Source organism: Callorhinus ursinus, unplaced genomic scaffold, assembly GCF_003265705.2.
Source record: "Callorhinus ursinus isolate GAN/ISIS: 27379988/994484 unplaced genomic scaffold, GSC_fseal_2.0 scaffold90, whole genome shotgun sequence".
NCBI classification, from domain to species: domain Eukaryota; kingdom Metazoa; phylum Chordata; class Mammalia; order Carnivora; family Otariidae; genus Callorhinus; species Callorhinus ursinus.
Window position 1 is genome coordinate 2,566,833 of NW_027397152.1, and position 15,401 is coordinate 2,582,233.

The following is a 15,401-nucleotide window of genomic DNA, read 5'->3' on the forward strand; positions in this document are numbered from 1 at the left end:
ACAAAAAAAAACCGGAGCCCAAATTATTCTGGGTTAATACTCGGTATTACTGTTCCCTCAAATAATTTCCAGTGCTTGTGAACAGAAAGAGCATAGGATCTGGGATTGGGGAAAGAATCTGGATATATTTTTTTCCCGTTACCCATTTTTTCCTCACCTTTTCCAGGCTCCTCCACTTTTTCGAAACTGTGTGTATTCCCCTTTAAGGGGCTGGGCATCTCTCCCGCCCTCTCCAGAGTCGACTGAAGTTTCCGAGGAGCCTCCTCTAGCTGGGTTGGACACACCTTTCAAAGACCCCTAATCGTGCTCCGTGCACCTCAAACGCTCCTTTCCCTGGTGCTGTCCCCTGCCCCTCTCCCTGACTTCCTTCTCAACTACAAGATTCAGCCTCTCCCTAAGGGGCTTGAGCATCCTCAAGGTTTCCCACCCTTCACTGCTCCGTCCCCGGATGGAGCCAGAGAAATGTGGTGGGGGGGTCGGGGCCAGAGTTTCAACATCGCCCCCCAGAAGGCGGAGCCAGACATGGGGGTAAGGAGAGGACACTTGGGCTTGGGAGGGAAGGGCACCGTGGGCAGGAGGGTGTGAATGAGGAGGATATGGAGATAAAAGAGGGGCTAGGAAAGGAGCTCGAAGAGGAGGAGGGTGTGTCCCATATCCACTTCGCTTGATGGAGCTTGGTCTGTCTTTTTCACAGTCTCAAGTTCATTGTCTCATTATCCATTAACCAGCCCCTCCTTTTACTGTCTGCCAACTGGGTCCTAAGCTCCCCACAGCCGCTGATCTCAGTTTCCCCTGAGAGTCTGAGTGTAGGCCTCCAATGGTGGCTGCTGAGGTAATCCCAGATCGGGGGTTGGAGAGGCCTGGGGATTAACTTTACACCCTTCACAGCTCTCTGGACCAAAGTCTGTCCAGAGGACTGGGATGCTGGAGTCCAGGAGTTGTCAGCTTGGCAGTCACCTGGCCTCGGGATGCCTCCCAGGTAATAACTTCCCTTCCAATACTTCCAATCTCCAAAGACTCTTCCAAATTTCATCCTGCTCAAACTTTGCTTCAAACCTCACCAAAGATACCTCTGTATTCCTCTGCTTGCTTAAAGTGCTTCTGTCTGAGGCTTGCTCTCTTCTCTGTCAGAGCTGGCTAGGAGCCGGGACCTTGATGGTCCCTCTTTTCCTGACTCTCTTACTCCCTTTTCTCATTTACTTATTCAAGAGGTATTTGAGTGCCTACTCTGTGCCAGGCACTGTTCCAAGCTCTAGAGTAAAAGAATACAAATGATCTCCTCCTAAGCTTTTGTTCTAGTGGAGTTAGGGGAGGATTTTCTTTATTTCTTTTTTAATTTTATTTATTTATTTCAGAGAGAGAGAGAGAATGAGAGATAGAAAGCACGAGAGGGAAGAGGGTCAGAGGGAGAAGCAGACTCCCCGCCGAGCAGGGAGCCCGATGTGGGACTCGATCCCGGGACTCCAGGATCATGACCTGAGCCGAAGGCAGTCGCTTAACCAACTGAGCCACCCAGGCGCCCTAGGAGAGGATTTTAATCTTCCCTCTTTACATCCTCCTGTCTCAGAGGAGTAGGTGTATACCAGTGTGGGTGACACTGGGAATAGTCATAACCTGGCTTTCCCCCTTCCCCTGTAGGGGAGCAGATCCTAGCATGGGCCCCAGGGGTGAGGAAGGGGCTGGAACCTGAATTGCCTGGAACCCTGATCTGCACCAACTTGAGGGTCACCTTCCAGCCCTGTGGATGGCAACGGAGTCAGGTGAGATGGTGAGGGCAATGGAGAGGACAGTTAGTGAGAAATGGATTGGGGAGAGTAGAAGGATTTAGACAAGTGAGACAGGGAGAGTTATGCTTAAGGGGTTGTCGGGATTATCTCCAGGGAGGTTAGGGATTGCCAAGGTAGGGCAATGAGCAAGATTTCAGATGTCTTTAGCATCAGTCATGTGCTTCCTCTAGGAGACTCCCCTGAGCAGTGAATATGATTTTGTCTTGGTCAACATTGGGCGATTAGAGGCTGGTGAGTGGGCGGGGGGTGTGGTGGGGGGTGAGGTGTTGGTGAAGGGGCTTACCGGGGGGCTCACCCTTCCTCATCCTTCCTCTATTCTCAGAGGGCAGCAGGGATGGAGGGGGGTGGGCTGGAAGACTTCCTTGTAGAGGGACCCTGATCCATGGCTGCACTGCTTTCTAACTCTTGACTTCAGTGAGTGGCCTGTCCAGAGTCCAGCTCCTCCGTCCAGGGTCCCCACTTAAATTTACCCCTGAGGAGATCCTCATTCATGGCCGAGACTTCCGGCTGCTCAGAGTTGCTTTTGAGGCTGGAGGACTAGAGCCTCAGGCCTTTCAGGTAAGAGGCCTTCAACCCAAAGATGACTTCTCCCCTTAGAGCCTTAGGATCCTTTCCTTGGCATTCCTACTACTCCCCGATCTCCTAGGACCCCTCTCGTCCTTCTGTCTGCTTCTCTCCTCAAGGAGAGGCTAAAAGGCTGGGATAAAGGACAGTATAATGAGAGTAAGGGGCCTGAATTCTAGCCTGGCACTGCCGATTACCAGGAGTGTGACAGCAGGCAAGTTTCTTCCTTTGAGAAGCAGGGAGGGCTGGATGAGATTGTTCCAGAGATTCCTCGCAGAATTGACATTCTGTGATTCTGTGGTTCTGGATATGTTCTCCTGACCCCAGTCCCCACCACCTGTGGAAGCTCCCTTCCTTAGGGACTGTCTTCTCTCTTCTCTGTTGGTGGCAAAGACAGTTGAACAACACATGGGTCCCATGTCCTCCTCTTCACTTCTTCAGTCTGAGCCAAAAGGCTGGGATGCCCTCTCCTCCACAGGTGACCATGGCCATTGTCCGAGCCAGAGCTCAGAGCAGTCAAGCCCAACAGTATGCAGGGATATCCCTGAGCAAGGCTGGTGAGTGAGGGTGCTTTAGGGTAGGGAAAGGGTAAAGAATCTGAAAGAGCAGAGGCTGGCTGAAGACAGTAGAGCTGAGACGCTCTCTCTGGTTCCTCTTCCTTTTTTTTCTGTGCTTCATTCCTGCCCTAGGCCAGAGTTCAGGGCCCAGAAAACCACCTATTCCCCTCTTGGAGACATCAGAAGACTGGGAGACTGAGCGGAAAAAGCAGGGGGCCGGGAGCTGGAGGGTCAGTCCTGTCAATGAGAGGTTCGACGTAGCCACCAGGTGATCCCTCAGGCCACCCCAACCCCCGCTGCCCTCCCAATCTTCCCACAGTTCTCAGATCCTCTAAAGCGAGGACTGCCCACAAACTCTAGCCTCTTACGGTATCCACAAAGCTATCCCCCTTACTGCCTAGATCTCTAAACCTGAGGTCCCTTGAAATAATCCCCTCCCAAGTGACTTCCTTGTAATGACAGGTCTGCATTATAATGAGTTCACTGAGCCAAGCTGTGACTGTAACTCTCAATTTCACAGCCTCCCCCGTTACTTCTGGGTCCCTAAGCGAACTTTGGACAGTGAGGTCAGGAGAGCATTTGGCCACTTCCATCAGGGCCGTGGACCGGTCAGTGTGGGGGGGCCAGGGTGATGGTTGGGGATTAGATGGTTATGGGAGGTCGGGGGGTGTGGTCATTGCGGAGGGAGATCAGGGTGGGGGCAGGATAGGGTGGGGCTAGCAGGTTCTCCCACGGTGATCCTAACCTCCCACCATCTGAAGCGCCTGTCCTGGCATCACCCTGGGGGCAGTGATCTTCTCCGCTGTGGTGGCTTCTATACAGCCAGCGACCCTAACAAGGAGGATATCAGGTGAGGGGAGGTTTGATGAGTAGAATCAAGGGTTGGAGGTTCAGGACAGACTTGTTCCCTTACCTTGTGGCTTCTTCCCCTCCAGAGCAGTGGAGTCAATGCTCCAGGCTGGGCATTCAGATGTTGTCCTGGTGGACACTGTGGATGAGCTGCCTAGTCTTACAGATGTCCAACTTGCCCACTTGAAGCTGAGGGCCCTCTGCCTGCCTGGTGAGATAACCTCTGACCCCTACCCCCACGCCTAGGTCTGCCGACCCTAACCTGGTTTACCCTTTTGCCTGTTACAGTATGAGTAACCCTTCAGGCCAAAGATCCACAGTTTTCTGTTCAACTCCCATCTCCCACAGACTCACTGATTTCCTGTCTTCCTGTCCCCAGTGTATTCTTTTTTTTTTCCCAAACAGCTTTATTGAGATACAATTTACATACCATAAAATCCACCCTTCACCCATCTTAAGTGTTCAGTGAATTTTATTACATTTACAAGGTTGACAACTGTCACTGCAATTATAATTGTAGTAACCTCATGGCCATTTATGGTTACTGTTCATTTCTATCCCCAGGCGTGGGTAACCACTACCCAACTTATTCTTAACCCTCAGGCTGCAAACCCCGAATCGTGAATCCTGAGTTCTCCTCATCTCTTTGTCCTTCTGACCGCTCTACTCTCTCTCAGATTCATCTGCGGCCGAGGAGAAATGGCTCTCAGCCCTGGAAGGAACACGATGGTTGGATTATGTCAGGTACTCCCTCATTTTCTAGCTATGAGTTATATAAAATTCAACCCTCCCCAACCTTCTGTTAACTTGAATTCCTAAATAGCCTTCCATTAACTCTTCTCTTTGGTTTCCCAAGAAGACTCTTATTTGCTGCTCCTTAGAAGGAGAATGGGCAGAACTTTGGAGTCTGCCTCTTTTCCATTCCATGACCCATTACTCCCTTCTTCCAGGCTTATCATTCTTCTCTCCTCTTCCTCATCTGCCCCCTCAGGTCTTGTCTTCGAAAGGCCAGTGACATCTCAGTCTTAGTGACATCCAGGGTTCGCTCTGTAGTACTCCAAGGTGAGGTTCTTGGGTTAACCTACTCCATTCCTTCCTTTTTTCTTTACCCACCCAACTGGGAGGAAGATCTCGAAGTCTTCCTTGCCCCCGTCTAGTACTGGGATCCTCCTCTCCTGTAACTAGGAACTACCCATGGGCCCCACTCATCCTTCAGTGCCACCCCTGCCTCCCAGTAGTAGTAGTACTACTACTAGCTGTAGTGTTACTACAGCTTGTGGTCCCTAACAGCAGGGTTCTTCACCTTCTGTTCCCATCCTTCCATCAATAGATGGTGACTGGGTTGGAGTGGGAAGGACAGTGTGGAAGCTGGGTTGAGATTTATGATTTTGCCTCCTACACGTGAAGCTGGGTATTACTATCCAGGTGGAGTCTGTGAACTGAATCATTCAAGGTCTTTATTTTCTTTTCACTTCTATTTGCCCTCTCTCAATCCTACCTAACCAAAACTTTCCTCCTCTGTGTCCCTCTCTTCTTCTTGCTACGTTTCCTTTTCCCATTTTCTTCTGCCCTAGTTTCTTGGCCCCTCCTTCTTTGTCCCTTCTCCCTCTTTGTCACCCAGAGCGCGGTGATCGTGATTTCAATGGCCTCCTCTCTTCACTCGTCCAGCTGCTTTCAGCCCCTGAAGCCCGAACACTGCTTGGCTTCCAATCACTAGTGCAGCGAGAGTGGGTGGCAGCCGGACATCCCTTCCTGACCCGACTTGGGGTAACTGGAGCCAGTGAAGAGGTAAGGTCATTTTGGGAGGGTATTGGGGGGAGATTATTACTAAGGATGTAAGGGGATGAGAAAACTATATAGTATAATCCACTGGAAGTAAAACTGGGTTAGAAGGATCCTGAAATTAGGTTAGGTTTGAAGGGAGACCTAGGTGAATGAGGCACCACAACCCCCTACTGCCCTCAATCCAGATTTCCATTCCCTGACTTTAGTGGCCCTGTTGGCTGTGTCCCTTGTCCCCCATCATTTTGTCATCCTCCCCCTTTAGGTGCCTACAATCCCTTCTAACCTCTCACTTTCCCTCTCCTCAGGCTCCAGTGTTTCTCCTCTTCCTTGATTGTGTCTGGCAGCTCCTCCAGCAGTTTCCAGCTGAGTTTGAATTCTCAGAGTTTTTCCTTCTTGCTCTTCATGACAGTGCCAGGGTTCCTGACACTCTCACATTCTTGAGAGATACTCCCTGGGAGCGTGGAAAGCAGAGTGGACAGGTCAGTGACTTCCGTTTTTGAGCTGCCTTTTCTTCTCCTTGAGAAATACCCTCTGAAGTTTAGTGTTGATTTATGGAAAGTGAGGTCTGTGGGTGGGAAAGGGGGAGGTTGGTGCTCATTCTCATGACTGGACTTTCACCCTACATCTGATTCCGGGAGGAAGAGGTGAGCCTTTCACAGTTTCTCTCCAGACTTGGGAAACAAAAAACTTTTTTGTTTGTTTAACCACCCTTTTTCTTGTTTCCTCTGTCCAGTTCAACTCCTATACACAAATCTATACTGCAGGGTACTCCCAACTCCCTGCTGGGAACTCTGTTAACCCACAACTGTCTGTCTGGGACTGGGATTTACGCTACAGCAGTGAACAGATACTACAATTCCATAACCCTGGCTATGACCCGGAACACTGCCCAGATTCCTGGCTCCCTAGACAGCAGGTGAGGTGTCTTCCTAAGTTCCTCTGACTTTCTCACAGGCTCATTCTACTAGATAGGGAGAAGTAGAAAGACACGGTGTCTTGAGTTCCCCAGGGAAAGCTGCCCCACACTTCTGTAGCTGTCACTTAGAGTCTCTGACTGTCCCCAGGAAGGCAGAAATCCTAGAATAGCACAGAGGATTGTCCTCATCTTTATTAGTTTTTCTATCTCTTACATTTTTTTTTAAGATTTATTACTTATTTTAGAGAAAGAGAGCATGTGAATGTCAGTTTGGGGGGGGGCATAGAGAATCTCAAGCTGACCCCCATTGAGCGAGCGCAGAGCCCGTTGTCGGTCTGGATCTCATAACCCTGAGATCATGACCTGAGCTGAAATCAAGAGTTGGATGCTTAACTGACTGAGCCACCTAGGCAACCCCTTTCTTACACACATTTTATAAGTTTCCCTAAAATTGACTTTAATCAGACCTGAGGCCTAGTTTGAAGCCTAATGAGGAGTACAGAAAGAGTTCTCAGGGGGAGTCCTGTAGTTTGATCACTAATACAGTGTGAGTAGATGGCAGGTAGACATGGCTTCCTGACCCAGTTTGGTGTAAGTGGGGTCATCTGGTTTCTAGGTTGCCAGTTGATTTCTCTTTTCCCTTTAGCCAAACTTCATGGTTTCTGGACCCCCCAGTTCTGTGTGGCTCTTCTCCAGAGGGGCTCTGACCCCCCTGAATCAGCTCTGTCCTTGGCGGGACAGTCCCTCCCTGCTGGCAGTCTCTTCTCGTTGGCTCCCTCGACCTGCTATCTCCTCTGAAAGCCTGGCTGATCAGGAGTGGGGACTCCCCTCACACTGGGGAGCTTGCCCTTTACCCCCAGGGTTGCTGCTGCCTGGGTATCTGGGACCCCAGATCAGGCTGTGGAGACGCTGCTACCTGAGGGGAAGGCCTGAGGTCCAGGTAAGGAGGGAAGACAGGGCTAGGGATTGGGAGTGGGAGAAGGGGCTTGACTGCTAAGCCAAATGTTCTGGGAGAAACCAGATGTTTTTAGGAGCTGGAAAAGCAAGGGTCTGGGGGGATTGAGGAGTGAAGTACCATTCCTGTTGGTATCAGAGTGGATAGGCTTGGGAGTGTGTATGTATGGGAAAGACTGCTTGTGGTTCTTATCAAGTAGAACCTAGGGCATAGTTGGAGGGGAAAAGAGAATTAAAGATGCCAGAGGTGATGGGAACTAGACTTACCATGGGGATCACTTTGTAAGGTATACAAAGATCACCTTTTTTGTATAAAATTGTATAAAAGTATAATTTTATAAAATTTTATAGAAGTATAAAAAAGCACTAGGATGTGCACCCGAAACAGGATATTGCATGTCAATTATAATAGTAATAATAATTTAAAAAGATACCAGGAGTAACGGACAGATCTCAGAAACAGGGAGCTAGAGCTGTAATAATATTCCTCTCTGCCTTTCTTCACCCCCTCCCCAGAAAGGCCTCTCAGCTCCCACAATCTCTGGCCTCCAGGATGAGCTATCCCATCTTCAGGAGCTTTTAAGGAAATGGACACCAAGAATATCTCCTGAGGATCATTCCGAGAAAAGAGATCCAAATACCATTGTCTCCCAATCCCGTTGAAATCGCTTTTTTATGGGCACGGCAGAGGGTGATCTGGGGTGAGGGAGGGTTCTTTTTAATCTTCCAATTTTTCTTATCTGTTCTTGCTGTCTCAGCTTTTGACACTCCAGCCCTCAACAAGCTCACTGACCTGGCTTTCCGTTGCAGATGGGTGGCGCTAACCTCCCAACAAGAGTTGCCCTGTCCTGTTTCGTTCTTCCAGATAGGTTTCTTAGGATTTCAGGAATTAAGAAACAAAAGCAATCCAGAATACGATTACCTTTGTTTTTTTTCAGGGCAATTCTATCCCTTTGGATATCCAGCTGTTAAAATTGTGAGATGAGAGATGCTGTTCATCAGTTCTAACAAGATGGCCTACAGAACTCATTCTCACCTCCTCTTGCTGCTTCTGTAATTCCAATTTCTGTTTCTTCCCTTTAGTTTTCTATGGGTATGCAGTGGGTATGGGAGGCACCCTGTCTCTGCCAATTGTATATTTTGTAGTAACATTTCTATTTAAGGAGTTCATTAAAAACAGTATTTATACACGGTGCTGGCATTACCTCTTGTGTCTGAATAAAAAATCCTAGGTAAGAAATTGATGGATATGAACCGGAAGAGGATGGGACCCATTTTATTGTAAAGGAAATATGGGGATAGGTCAGACGAAGTCCAACTGCAACTTTTTAGAGAAGACGGGGCGAAGAACATACCAAGACATTGTCGCTGGGCCCGGGGTGTTCTGGCGGTTGAAACTGAGGCCCCTGGACTCCAATGTCAACCACCCCTCAGCTTTGGTCACACTTCATGTCTGGGCCGCAGGTTTCCATCACCCCCCCATGCAATAGGACTAGGTGAGCTCGAACGTCACCCCAGCTCAGACGTTCCGCAAACCTCTCCCCTGAGGAAAAACGAAACGCCTCAAGCCCAGGGTGGGGCCGAAGCCGCCGCTGCCCAAAGGCGCGGGCCAGGGTGGACGGCTCCCTCCGTGACCTAAGACAGCCGAATCCTTAGGATGTGGGGGGTAGGCTTCCTCAGCACACCTTATTCGGGGAACAAAAGAAGGATCGTTTGCCAACAAAATATTTTTTAAAAAGTCAAGTTTTGTTCTTTTGGCCTCCGAATTTACATTTTTGAGAGCACTGCGATCCTTTAACGCCTAGCACTGCCTTAAGAAGGTCTGGGAATTTCCATTCCGCCTTCCTCGTTTTGACCCCTCGCAACGGCAACTCCGCACAGGACCAAGCGCCGGAAAAACAGGTTCCACGAGTCGCGTCTTCTCCACAGTTTCTAAGATGGCCGCGGCCACTTCCGGCTCCTCCCCCGCCACGGGCCCGCCCACCACCCTCACGACAGCCTTCGCCCCGGAAGTGGAAGTAGTGACTGCGGTCAGAGGGCGGGATCGCTGCCTGGAGACGGCGGGAGCTCTTTCGCCATGGCGGCCGGGCCGATCTCCGAGCGGAACCAGGGTGATTGGAGGGGGAACCCGGAATGGGCCCAGGGGAGCTGGGAGGCCTCGACTAGGGCCAGCAGTGTTTTCGCCGGGTCTGGAGATCGGATTCCCCCGGAGGGCGGGAGACCGGCTCCCGTGCCTGCTGGGGGCGGGGTGGCCGGGTGCAGGCTGAGGCCCGTAGGTGTGATGCTCTGCCCAATCCCCTCTGGCTTCTCATTCAGAAAAAAAAAAAAAAAAAAAACCACAAACGAACAAACAAAAACCAGAAACAAAGCAATTGACGGAGAATTTGCAGCAGAACCTTCGGTTAGACTTAAGGTTCTCTAGTTCTGGAATGAAGGAGGTGTAAGGGCTTTAATCTAACTTTCTTTTTTTTCTCTTTTGCTCGTATACCCCATCTCCACTCCCCATTTCCCCGCCCGTCACCTCCTTGTTTCCTGTCATTATCTCATCCCTGCCCTAATCTCCTGCTCCTATCCTCCAGATGCCACTGTCTACGTCGGGGGCCTGGACGAGAAGGTTAGCGAACCATTGCTGTGGGAGCTATTTCTCCAGGCAGGGCCAGTAGTCAACACCCACATGCCAAAGGATAGAGTCACAGGTCAGCACCAAGGTGAGTGTATGACAAGAGGTGTGTTTACGTACTGGTGGGACAAACTGTGCCTGGAGGATTCCAGAAGTTTTCTTAGCTGTTTGGAATGAATCACCTGCAGGTTCTTCCTTTTAAGTGTAGCTCACAGTTTGCTTCTGGAACCATTCTCAGTTGAAGTGAGGTTGTTATTTCATGTTCTTTGTGTTTTGGAAGGTGAATGAGTTATACCCCATTTTGAATCACTTAAGTTGTTAATCTCCACTCTTCTGCTTCCCAGGCTATGGCTTTGTGGAATTCTTGAGTGAGGAAGATGCTGACTATGCCATTAAGATCATGAACATGATCAAACTCTATGGGAAACCAATACGGGTGAACAAAGCATCAGCTCACAACAAGAACCTGGACGTGGGGGCCAATATTTTCATTGGCAATCTAGACCCGGAGATTGATGAGAAGCTGCTTTATGATACTTTCAGCGCCTTTGGGGTCATCTTACAAACCCCGAAGATTATGCGGGACCCTGACACAGGCAACTCCAAAGGTTATGCCTTTATTAATTTCGCTTCCTTTGATGCTTCGGATGCAGCTATTGAGGCCATGAATGGGCAGTATCTCTGTAACCGCCCTATCACTGTGTCCTATGCCTTCAAGAAGGACTCCAAGGGTGAGCGCCATGGCTCAGCAGCTGAACGCCTTCTGGCAGCCCAGAACCCACTCTCCCAGGCCGATCGCCCTCATCAGCTGTTTGCAGATGCACCTCCTCCACCCTCAGCCCCCAATCCTGTGGTATCATCATTGGGGTCCGGGCTTCCTCCACCAGGTAAAGCTTCTATTCAAAATATTTTTGTCTTGGGTTTGGGGTGTGGTGGGGGTGGGGCAGGAGGAAGGAAAAAGAACTGGATAAAGCGGGACATGGAGTCAGTAGGTGATGAGAAAAGGAGTGAGGTGCAACAGTTGTGGTGGGGATGAAAGTTGTTGACTTGAGGAGGCTGAAGTTGTTCAGAGTTGTCTAGTATTGCTTCTGACTTTAGAGAGCCTGGAGGAAGGGAAGGGAGCTTATCCTGCCTGAAGAGGCCAGATTGAACAGGCTCTCTAAAGACGTTCTCTCCTTACTATCATTAACTCTTCTTCCATTTCCTCTATAGGCATGCCTCCTCCTGGGTCCTTCCCACCCCCAGTGCCGCCTCCTGGAGCCCTTCCACCTGGGATACCCCCAGCTATGCCCCCACCACCTATGCCTCCTGGGGCTGGAGGACATGGCCCACCATCAGCAGGAACCCCAGGGGCTGGACATCCTGGACATGGACACTCACATCCTCACCCATTCCCACCGGGTGGGATGCCCCATCCAGGTGGGTGTTCTTTGTTGGGGAAGGGAGGGATGAGCCTGGTGGAGGAGCTCTATTGCCACTTATGGTGTTGCTGTTGTCCCTCAGCAATAATAATAATAGATAGTCCCAGAGCTCTACTTTTCTTCAGACATTAGTTTATAAAAAACACAAAATACTGCTCTCTGTTTACTTTAACAACTACCACCCTGTCTCCATTTCTTATATAAGTTTTTCCAAAGAGTATAACTGTGTTTGCTGTTTTTTCCCTTTAACTTTTACTTCATTTCTCTCCTGACTTCTCCCCCAAAGCAGTAACCTAATTGTCAAATCTAGGGGGCGCTTCCATTCCTTATCTGGTTTGCCCTTTGGTGTACCTGAAACTGGGCATGTCATCCTTCTTGAAAATCTTGTCCCTTGGTTTTTCTGGATTCTTCATCTATATCTGATTCAGTAATCTTAGCCACCTTAATAGGCTTTTTTTCCCCTTCTCCATGTAGCTAGGTTTTTGTATTTGGTTCTCTTTTCTGCATAGTTCCATTACTTGTACACTGATGCCTCCTAGATATGTGTCTCTGGTCCATGACCCTTAATCCTACTGCCTGATGATGGACAGCTCCACTTTTCTGTCCTTCCCTTCAAACCAGTTCTTCCTCTAGTATTCTTTGTTTTCAGATGCTTAATTCAGAAATCTGGGAACTATTTTTAACAACTTGCTATCACCCCACTCTAGATACCAAGTCTTATTAATATTTCTGGCATCGGCCCCTACTGCCAGTGCCCTAGTTCATGCCCCCTCATACTCATTATTTCACACCTAATTTACTGTAGTAATTTTCTAACATTTTGACTCCAGTTTCCATACCTTTGATCCACTTGCACAGAGTAATTTTTCTAAAACACAGTTGTTCACACACCCTAGCTCGAAATTCTTCTGTTGCTCCCTTTTACCTACAGAGTCAAACTTGTCACCATAGCATCTAGGCTTTTCATGATCGGTGTCTGCCAGTTACTCCCATGACTACATGCTGCTCTTTATTTCTGAGTTACTGGTTTTCCCTGAGCATACTATGGTGTTTGATGCCCCTGTGATTTGCACATGCTAATGTTTCCTGCCTGGGGTGTTCTAGTCCACTCTCTTGTCCACTTGAAAAATTCTTACTCATTCTTTAGAATTAGATCTTTACTCAGACAGTGTCTCTGCTACCTTCCCAAATCCTGTCGGTGGAATAATCACTCCATTTGTTAACATACTTCTGCAGCACTGTTATAGCGTCTAAATCACGGAAGGGGCAAGTGAAGTGGGTGAGCAGTTGATTGGGGGGGGCAGTTGATTTATTTGTACCCTTGGAATGGGGTTGAGGATAAAGGCACCCTTTACCAGCCTTATTTTCCGTACTTCTGATGTCACTTCTTTCTCAATTTTGTTCTCTTCTTTTCTCCATTTTCTTTGCTGTCTGTATTCCTTTTGTCTCTTTTCTCTTTGTGTGTGTTTTGTTCTCACAGGGATGTCTCAGATGCAGCTGGCCCACCATGGCCCTCATGGCTTAGGACACCCCCATGCTGGGCCCCCAGGCTCTGGGGGGCAGCCACCACCCCGACCGCCACCCGGAATGCCTCATCCTGGACCTCCTCCGATGGGCATGCCCCCTCGAGGGCCTCCGTTTGGATCTCCCATGGGTAAGTAGGCTCTAGCCACCTTCCTCATCCTCGAGTATCAATAGTCTTGCAGCTTCCTTTGTCACAGCCCCGTCCCTTGCCCTTTCTTTTATTTCCAGTTCTGCTCATGGTCTCCCTGTCGGTGTTCTCCATACATTCGCCCAACATCAGCACTTCCTTTTTCTTGCCTTGACTGACTTTTCTTTTTCTTTGTGCAGGTCACCCAGGTCCAATGCCTCCACATGGGATGCGTGGACCTCCTCCACTGATGCCTCCTCATGGATACACTGGGCCTCCACGACCCCCACCCTATGGCTACCAGCGGGGGCCCCCCCCCCCCCCCCCCGTCCCACCCCCCGGCCTCCAGTTCCCCCTCGTGGCCCACTTCGAGGCCCTCTTCCTCAGTAATTTCTCATTCTCTTGCCTCCTGTTCTATCTTCCCAATATTTTTTCAATTCCTTGGACCAGTCAGAGTTGCTCTAGCTCCCTATGGCTAAGGCACTAATCCCTCTCAGGCCTTTTTTTTTTTTTTCCCCCCTTACGTGTAATATTTTTCCCAGGAGGTTTTATTTTTTTTCTATGTTGGTCCTAAGTGTTTTGCAAATGCACAGAGAAAATAAAACTAAACTTGTTTATTCTTCGTGCTGTTTTCCTTGGCAGAGTAACTTCTCTCTTTTCTCTGTGAGGTCAGTATGTTGGGAGAGGAATGGTAAGGTAAGAGTAAGGATGCTTAATTGCATTTTTTTTTTAAGATTTTATTCATTTATTTGACAGAGAGAGACACAGCGAGAGAGGGAACACAAGCAGGGGGAGTGGGAGAGGGAGAAGCAGGCTCCCCGCGAAGCAGGTAGCCTGATGCGGGGCTCGATCCCAGGAGCCTGGAATTATGACCTGAGCCGAAGGCAGACGCTTAACGACTGAGCCACCCAGGCGCCCCTGCTTACTGCATTTTTAAAAGGCTACGTTTAGTTTATAAGCTGAGATCCAATAGCCATGACACAGGGTGATTGTGACCATGATGCGAGGACAGAAGTGAAGTTCCTGGAGATAGTGCCGGCAAAGATACGAGGTGACATGCACAAAGCCACCTGTCTCAGCACTGTATGTAATGACAGTAGGCTGGAAGCAACTCTCCCATCCGTCGGTAAGGAACTGGTTGAACAAACTGGTAAATCTACAGAGCAGCAGTAAAAAAGAGTGAGGGAAGACTACGTACTGTTTTGGAGAGCTCTCCAGCATACATCAAGTGAAGAAAGTACCAGAACAGAATGTGTGGTATGCTGCCTCATCCAAGAGGTGGTACGTGATCTATACATTTATTTGTATTTTAAAAATAGATAAACCAAAAATGAATGGAAATTGATATCATTGGGGTGGGGTGATATGGAGGAAAGCCAGATTTCTCCAAGCATACTATGTTAAACTTGGTTTCCTTTGACACCATATAAGTCTTACGTAATTGCAAAACCGTTGAAATTGGGACTGTAGGAACTCAGTAAACCTTCATTTTCTTCCATTCTTTACCTTCAGACATCATGGATAAGGGATTTGGATCTTATTCCTATTTTTTTTTTCTCATTCTCAGTCCTTCCAGACCTGACTTCCATCCTATTTAAATCTGTGTTCAAAGACAACAGTAATTAGACCAAATCCAATGGCCTCCTTTCTGTTCTTTGTTGCATTTAATCCTCTGATATCGCCCTTTTCCTAAAGCTCTTTTTCTGGTTTATGTACCCGTGAACTTTCCTGAAGTCTAGGCAAAAAAAGGTGAAAAAGGTGAGCCTGCCCCTCGTTCTCTTGCATCGTTCTCGTTCACGTGACCTGATGGCTAGGAGACCTCCGCGGGTGGCAGCTGAGTAATACAAAGATGAGCAAGGCAGTTCTGTTCTGCTCTTACCAAGGGAGTAGGCCCGACACCTAAGAGATTATTATGAAACAAAACATTTTGAGAGCATGAGGAAGGGTATCTAACCGGGCGTGAAAGTCCACGAAAACATCTGGGAAAAAAGTGGTACATTTGCATGTAATCTTAAAGGAAGGGTAGAAGTTCGCCGGGTGGTGAAAGGGAAGCTCATTCCAGATGGACGGGATGTTTCTGAGTGGAAGCAGAGATTGCTGGATGGCGCAGTAGATAATGCCCCGGATTGGGTGTCGGAGCTGGCTGGGGGGCTCCCAGGGATCAGCGCTTCCCTTCCCTTTGTCGCCTGGCGGAGAACCTGCTTCGGGCCGGAAGCTACCGGCTCAGGAATTCTTGCCGTCCAGGCTCTGCTTAGCAGCCCAAAGTGCTGAGGGAATTCCCACGTGAGCGCCACTGT

At 49.0% G+C, this 15,401-nt stretch overlaps 2 protein-coding genes across 9 annotated transcripts; both read left to right on the forward strand.

Annotated features, from left to right (window-relative positions):
- Positions 1-231: 231 nt before the first annotated feature.
- Positions 232-8,604, forward strand: MTMR11 (myotubularin related protein 11). Of its 8 annotated transcripts, none has more exons than XM_073888428.1 (17): positions 232-528; positions 889-979; positions 1,639-1,760; positions 1,958-2,018; positions 2,203-2,345; positions 2,830-2,908; positions 3,041-3,176; positions 3,429-3,516; positions 3,670-3,758; positions 3,844-3,968; positions 4,435-4,501; positions 4,749-4,819; positions 5,379-5,545; positions 5,848-6,021; positions 6,276-6,458; positions 7,105-7,398; positions 8,351-8,604. In XM_073888428.1, exons 1-17 carry the CDS (start codon positions 463-465, stop codon positions 8,390-8,392), a joined length of 1,998 nt encoding a protein of 665 aa, XP_073744529.1. In that variant the 5' UTR covers positions 232-462; the 3' UTR covers positions 8,393-8,604. The 8 variants fall into 8 exon arrangements, with proteins under 8 accessions (XP_073744529.1, XP_073744531.1, XP_025714110.1 ...); XM_025858325.2 differs by having other exon boundaries at positions 233-528; positions 7,929-8,604; XM_073888429.1 differs by lacking the exon at positions 1,639-1,760 and having other exon boundaries at positions 233-528; positions 7,929-8,604.
- A 782-nt stretch (positions 8,605-9,386) lies between these two features.
- Positions 9,387-13,724, forward strand: SF3B4 (splicing factor 3b subunit 4). Its single transcript, XM_025858326.2, is given in 7 exon segments — positions 9,387-9,523; positions 9,992-10,120; positions 10,377-10,919; positions 11,245-11,451; positions 12,934-13,107; positions 13,305-13,414; positions 13,417-13,724. Coding segments are annotated over 7 exon segments (1,275 nt in total). The 5' UTR covers positions 9,387-9,489; the 3' UTR covers positions 13,495-13,724.
- Positions 13,725-15,401: the final 1,677 nt, after the last annotated feature.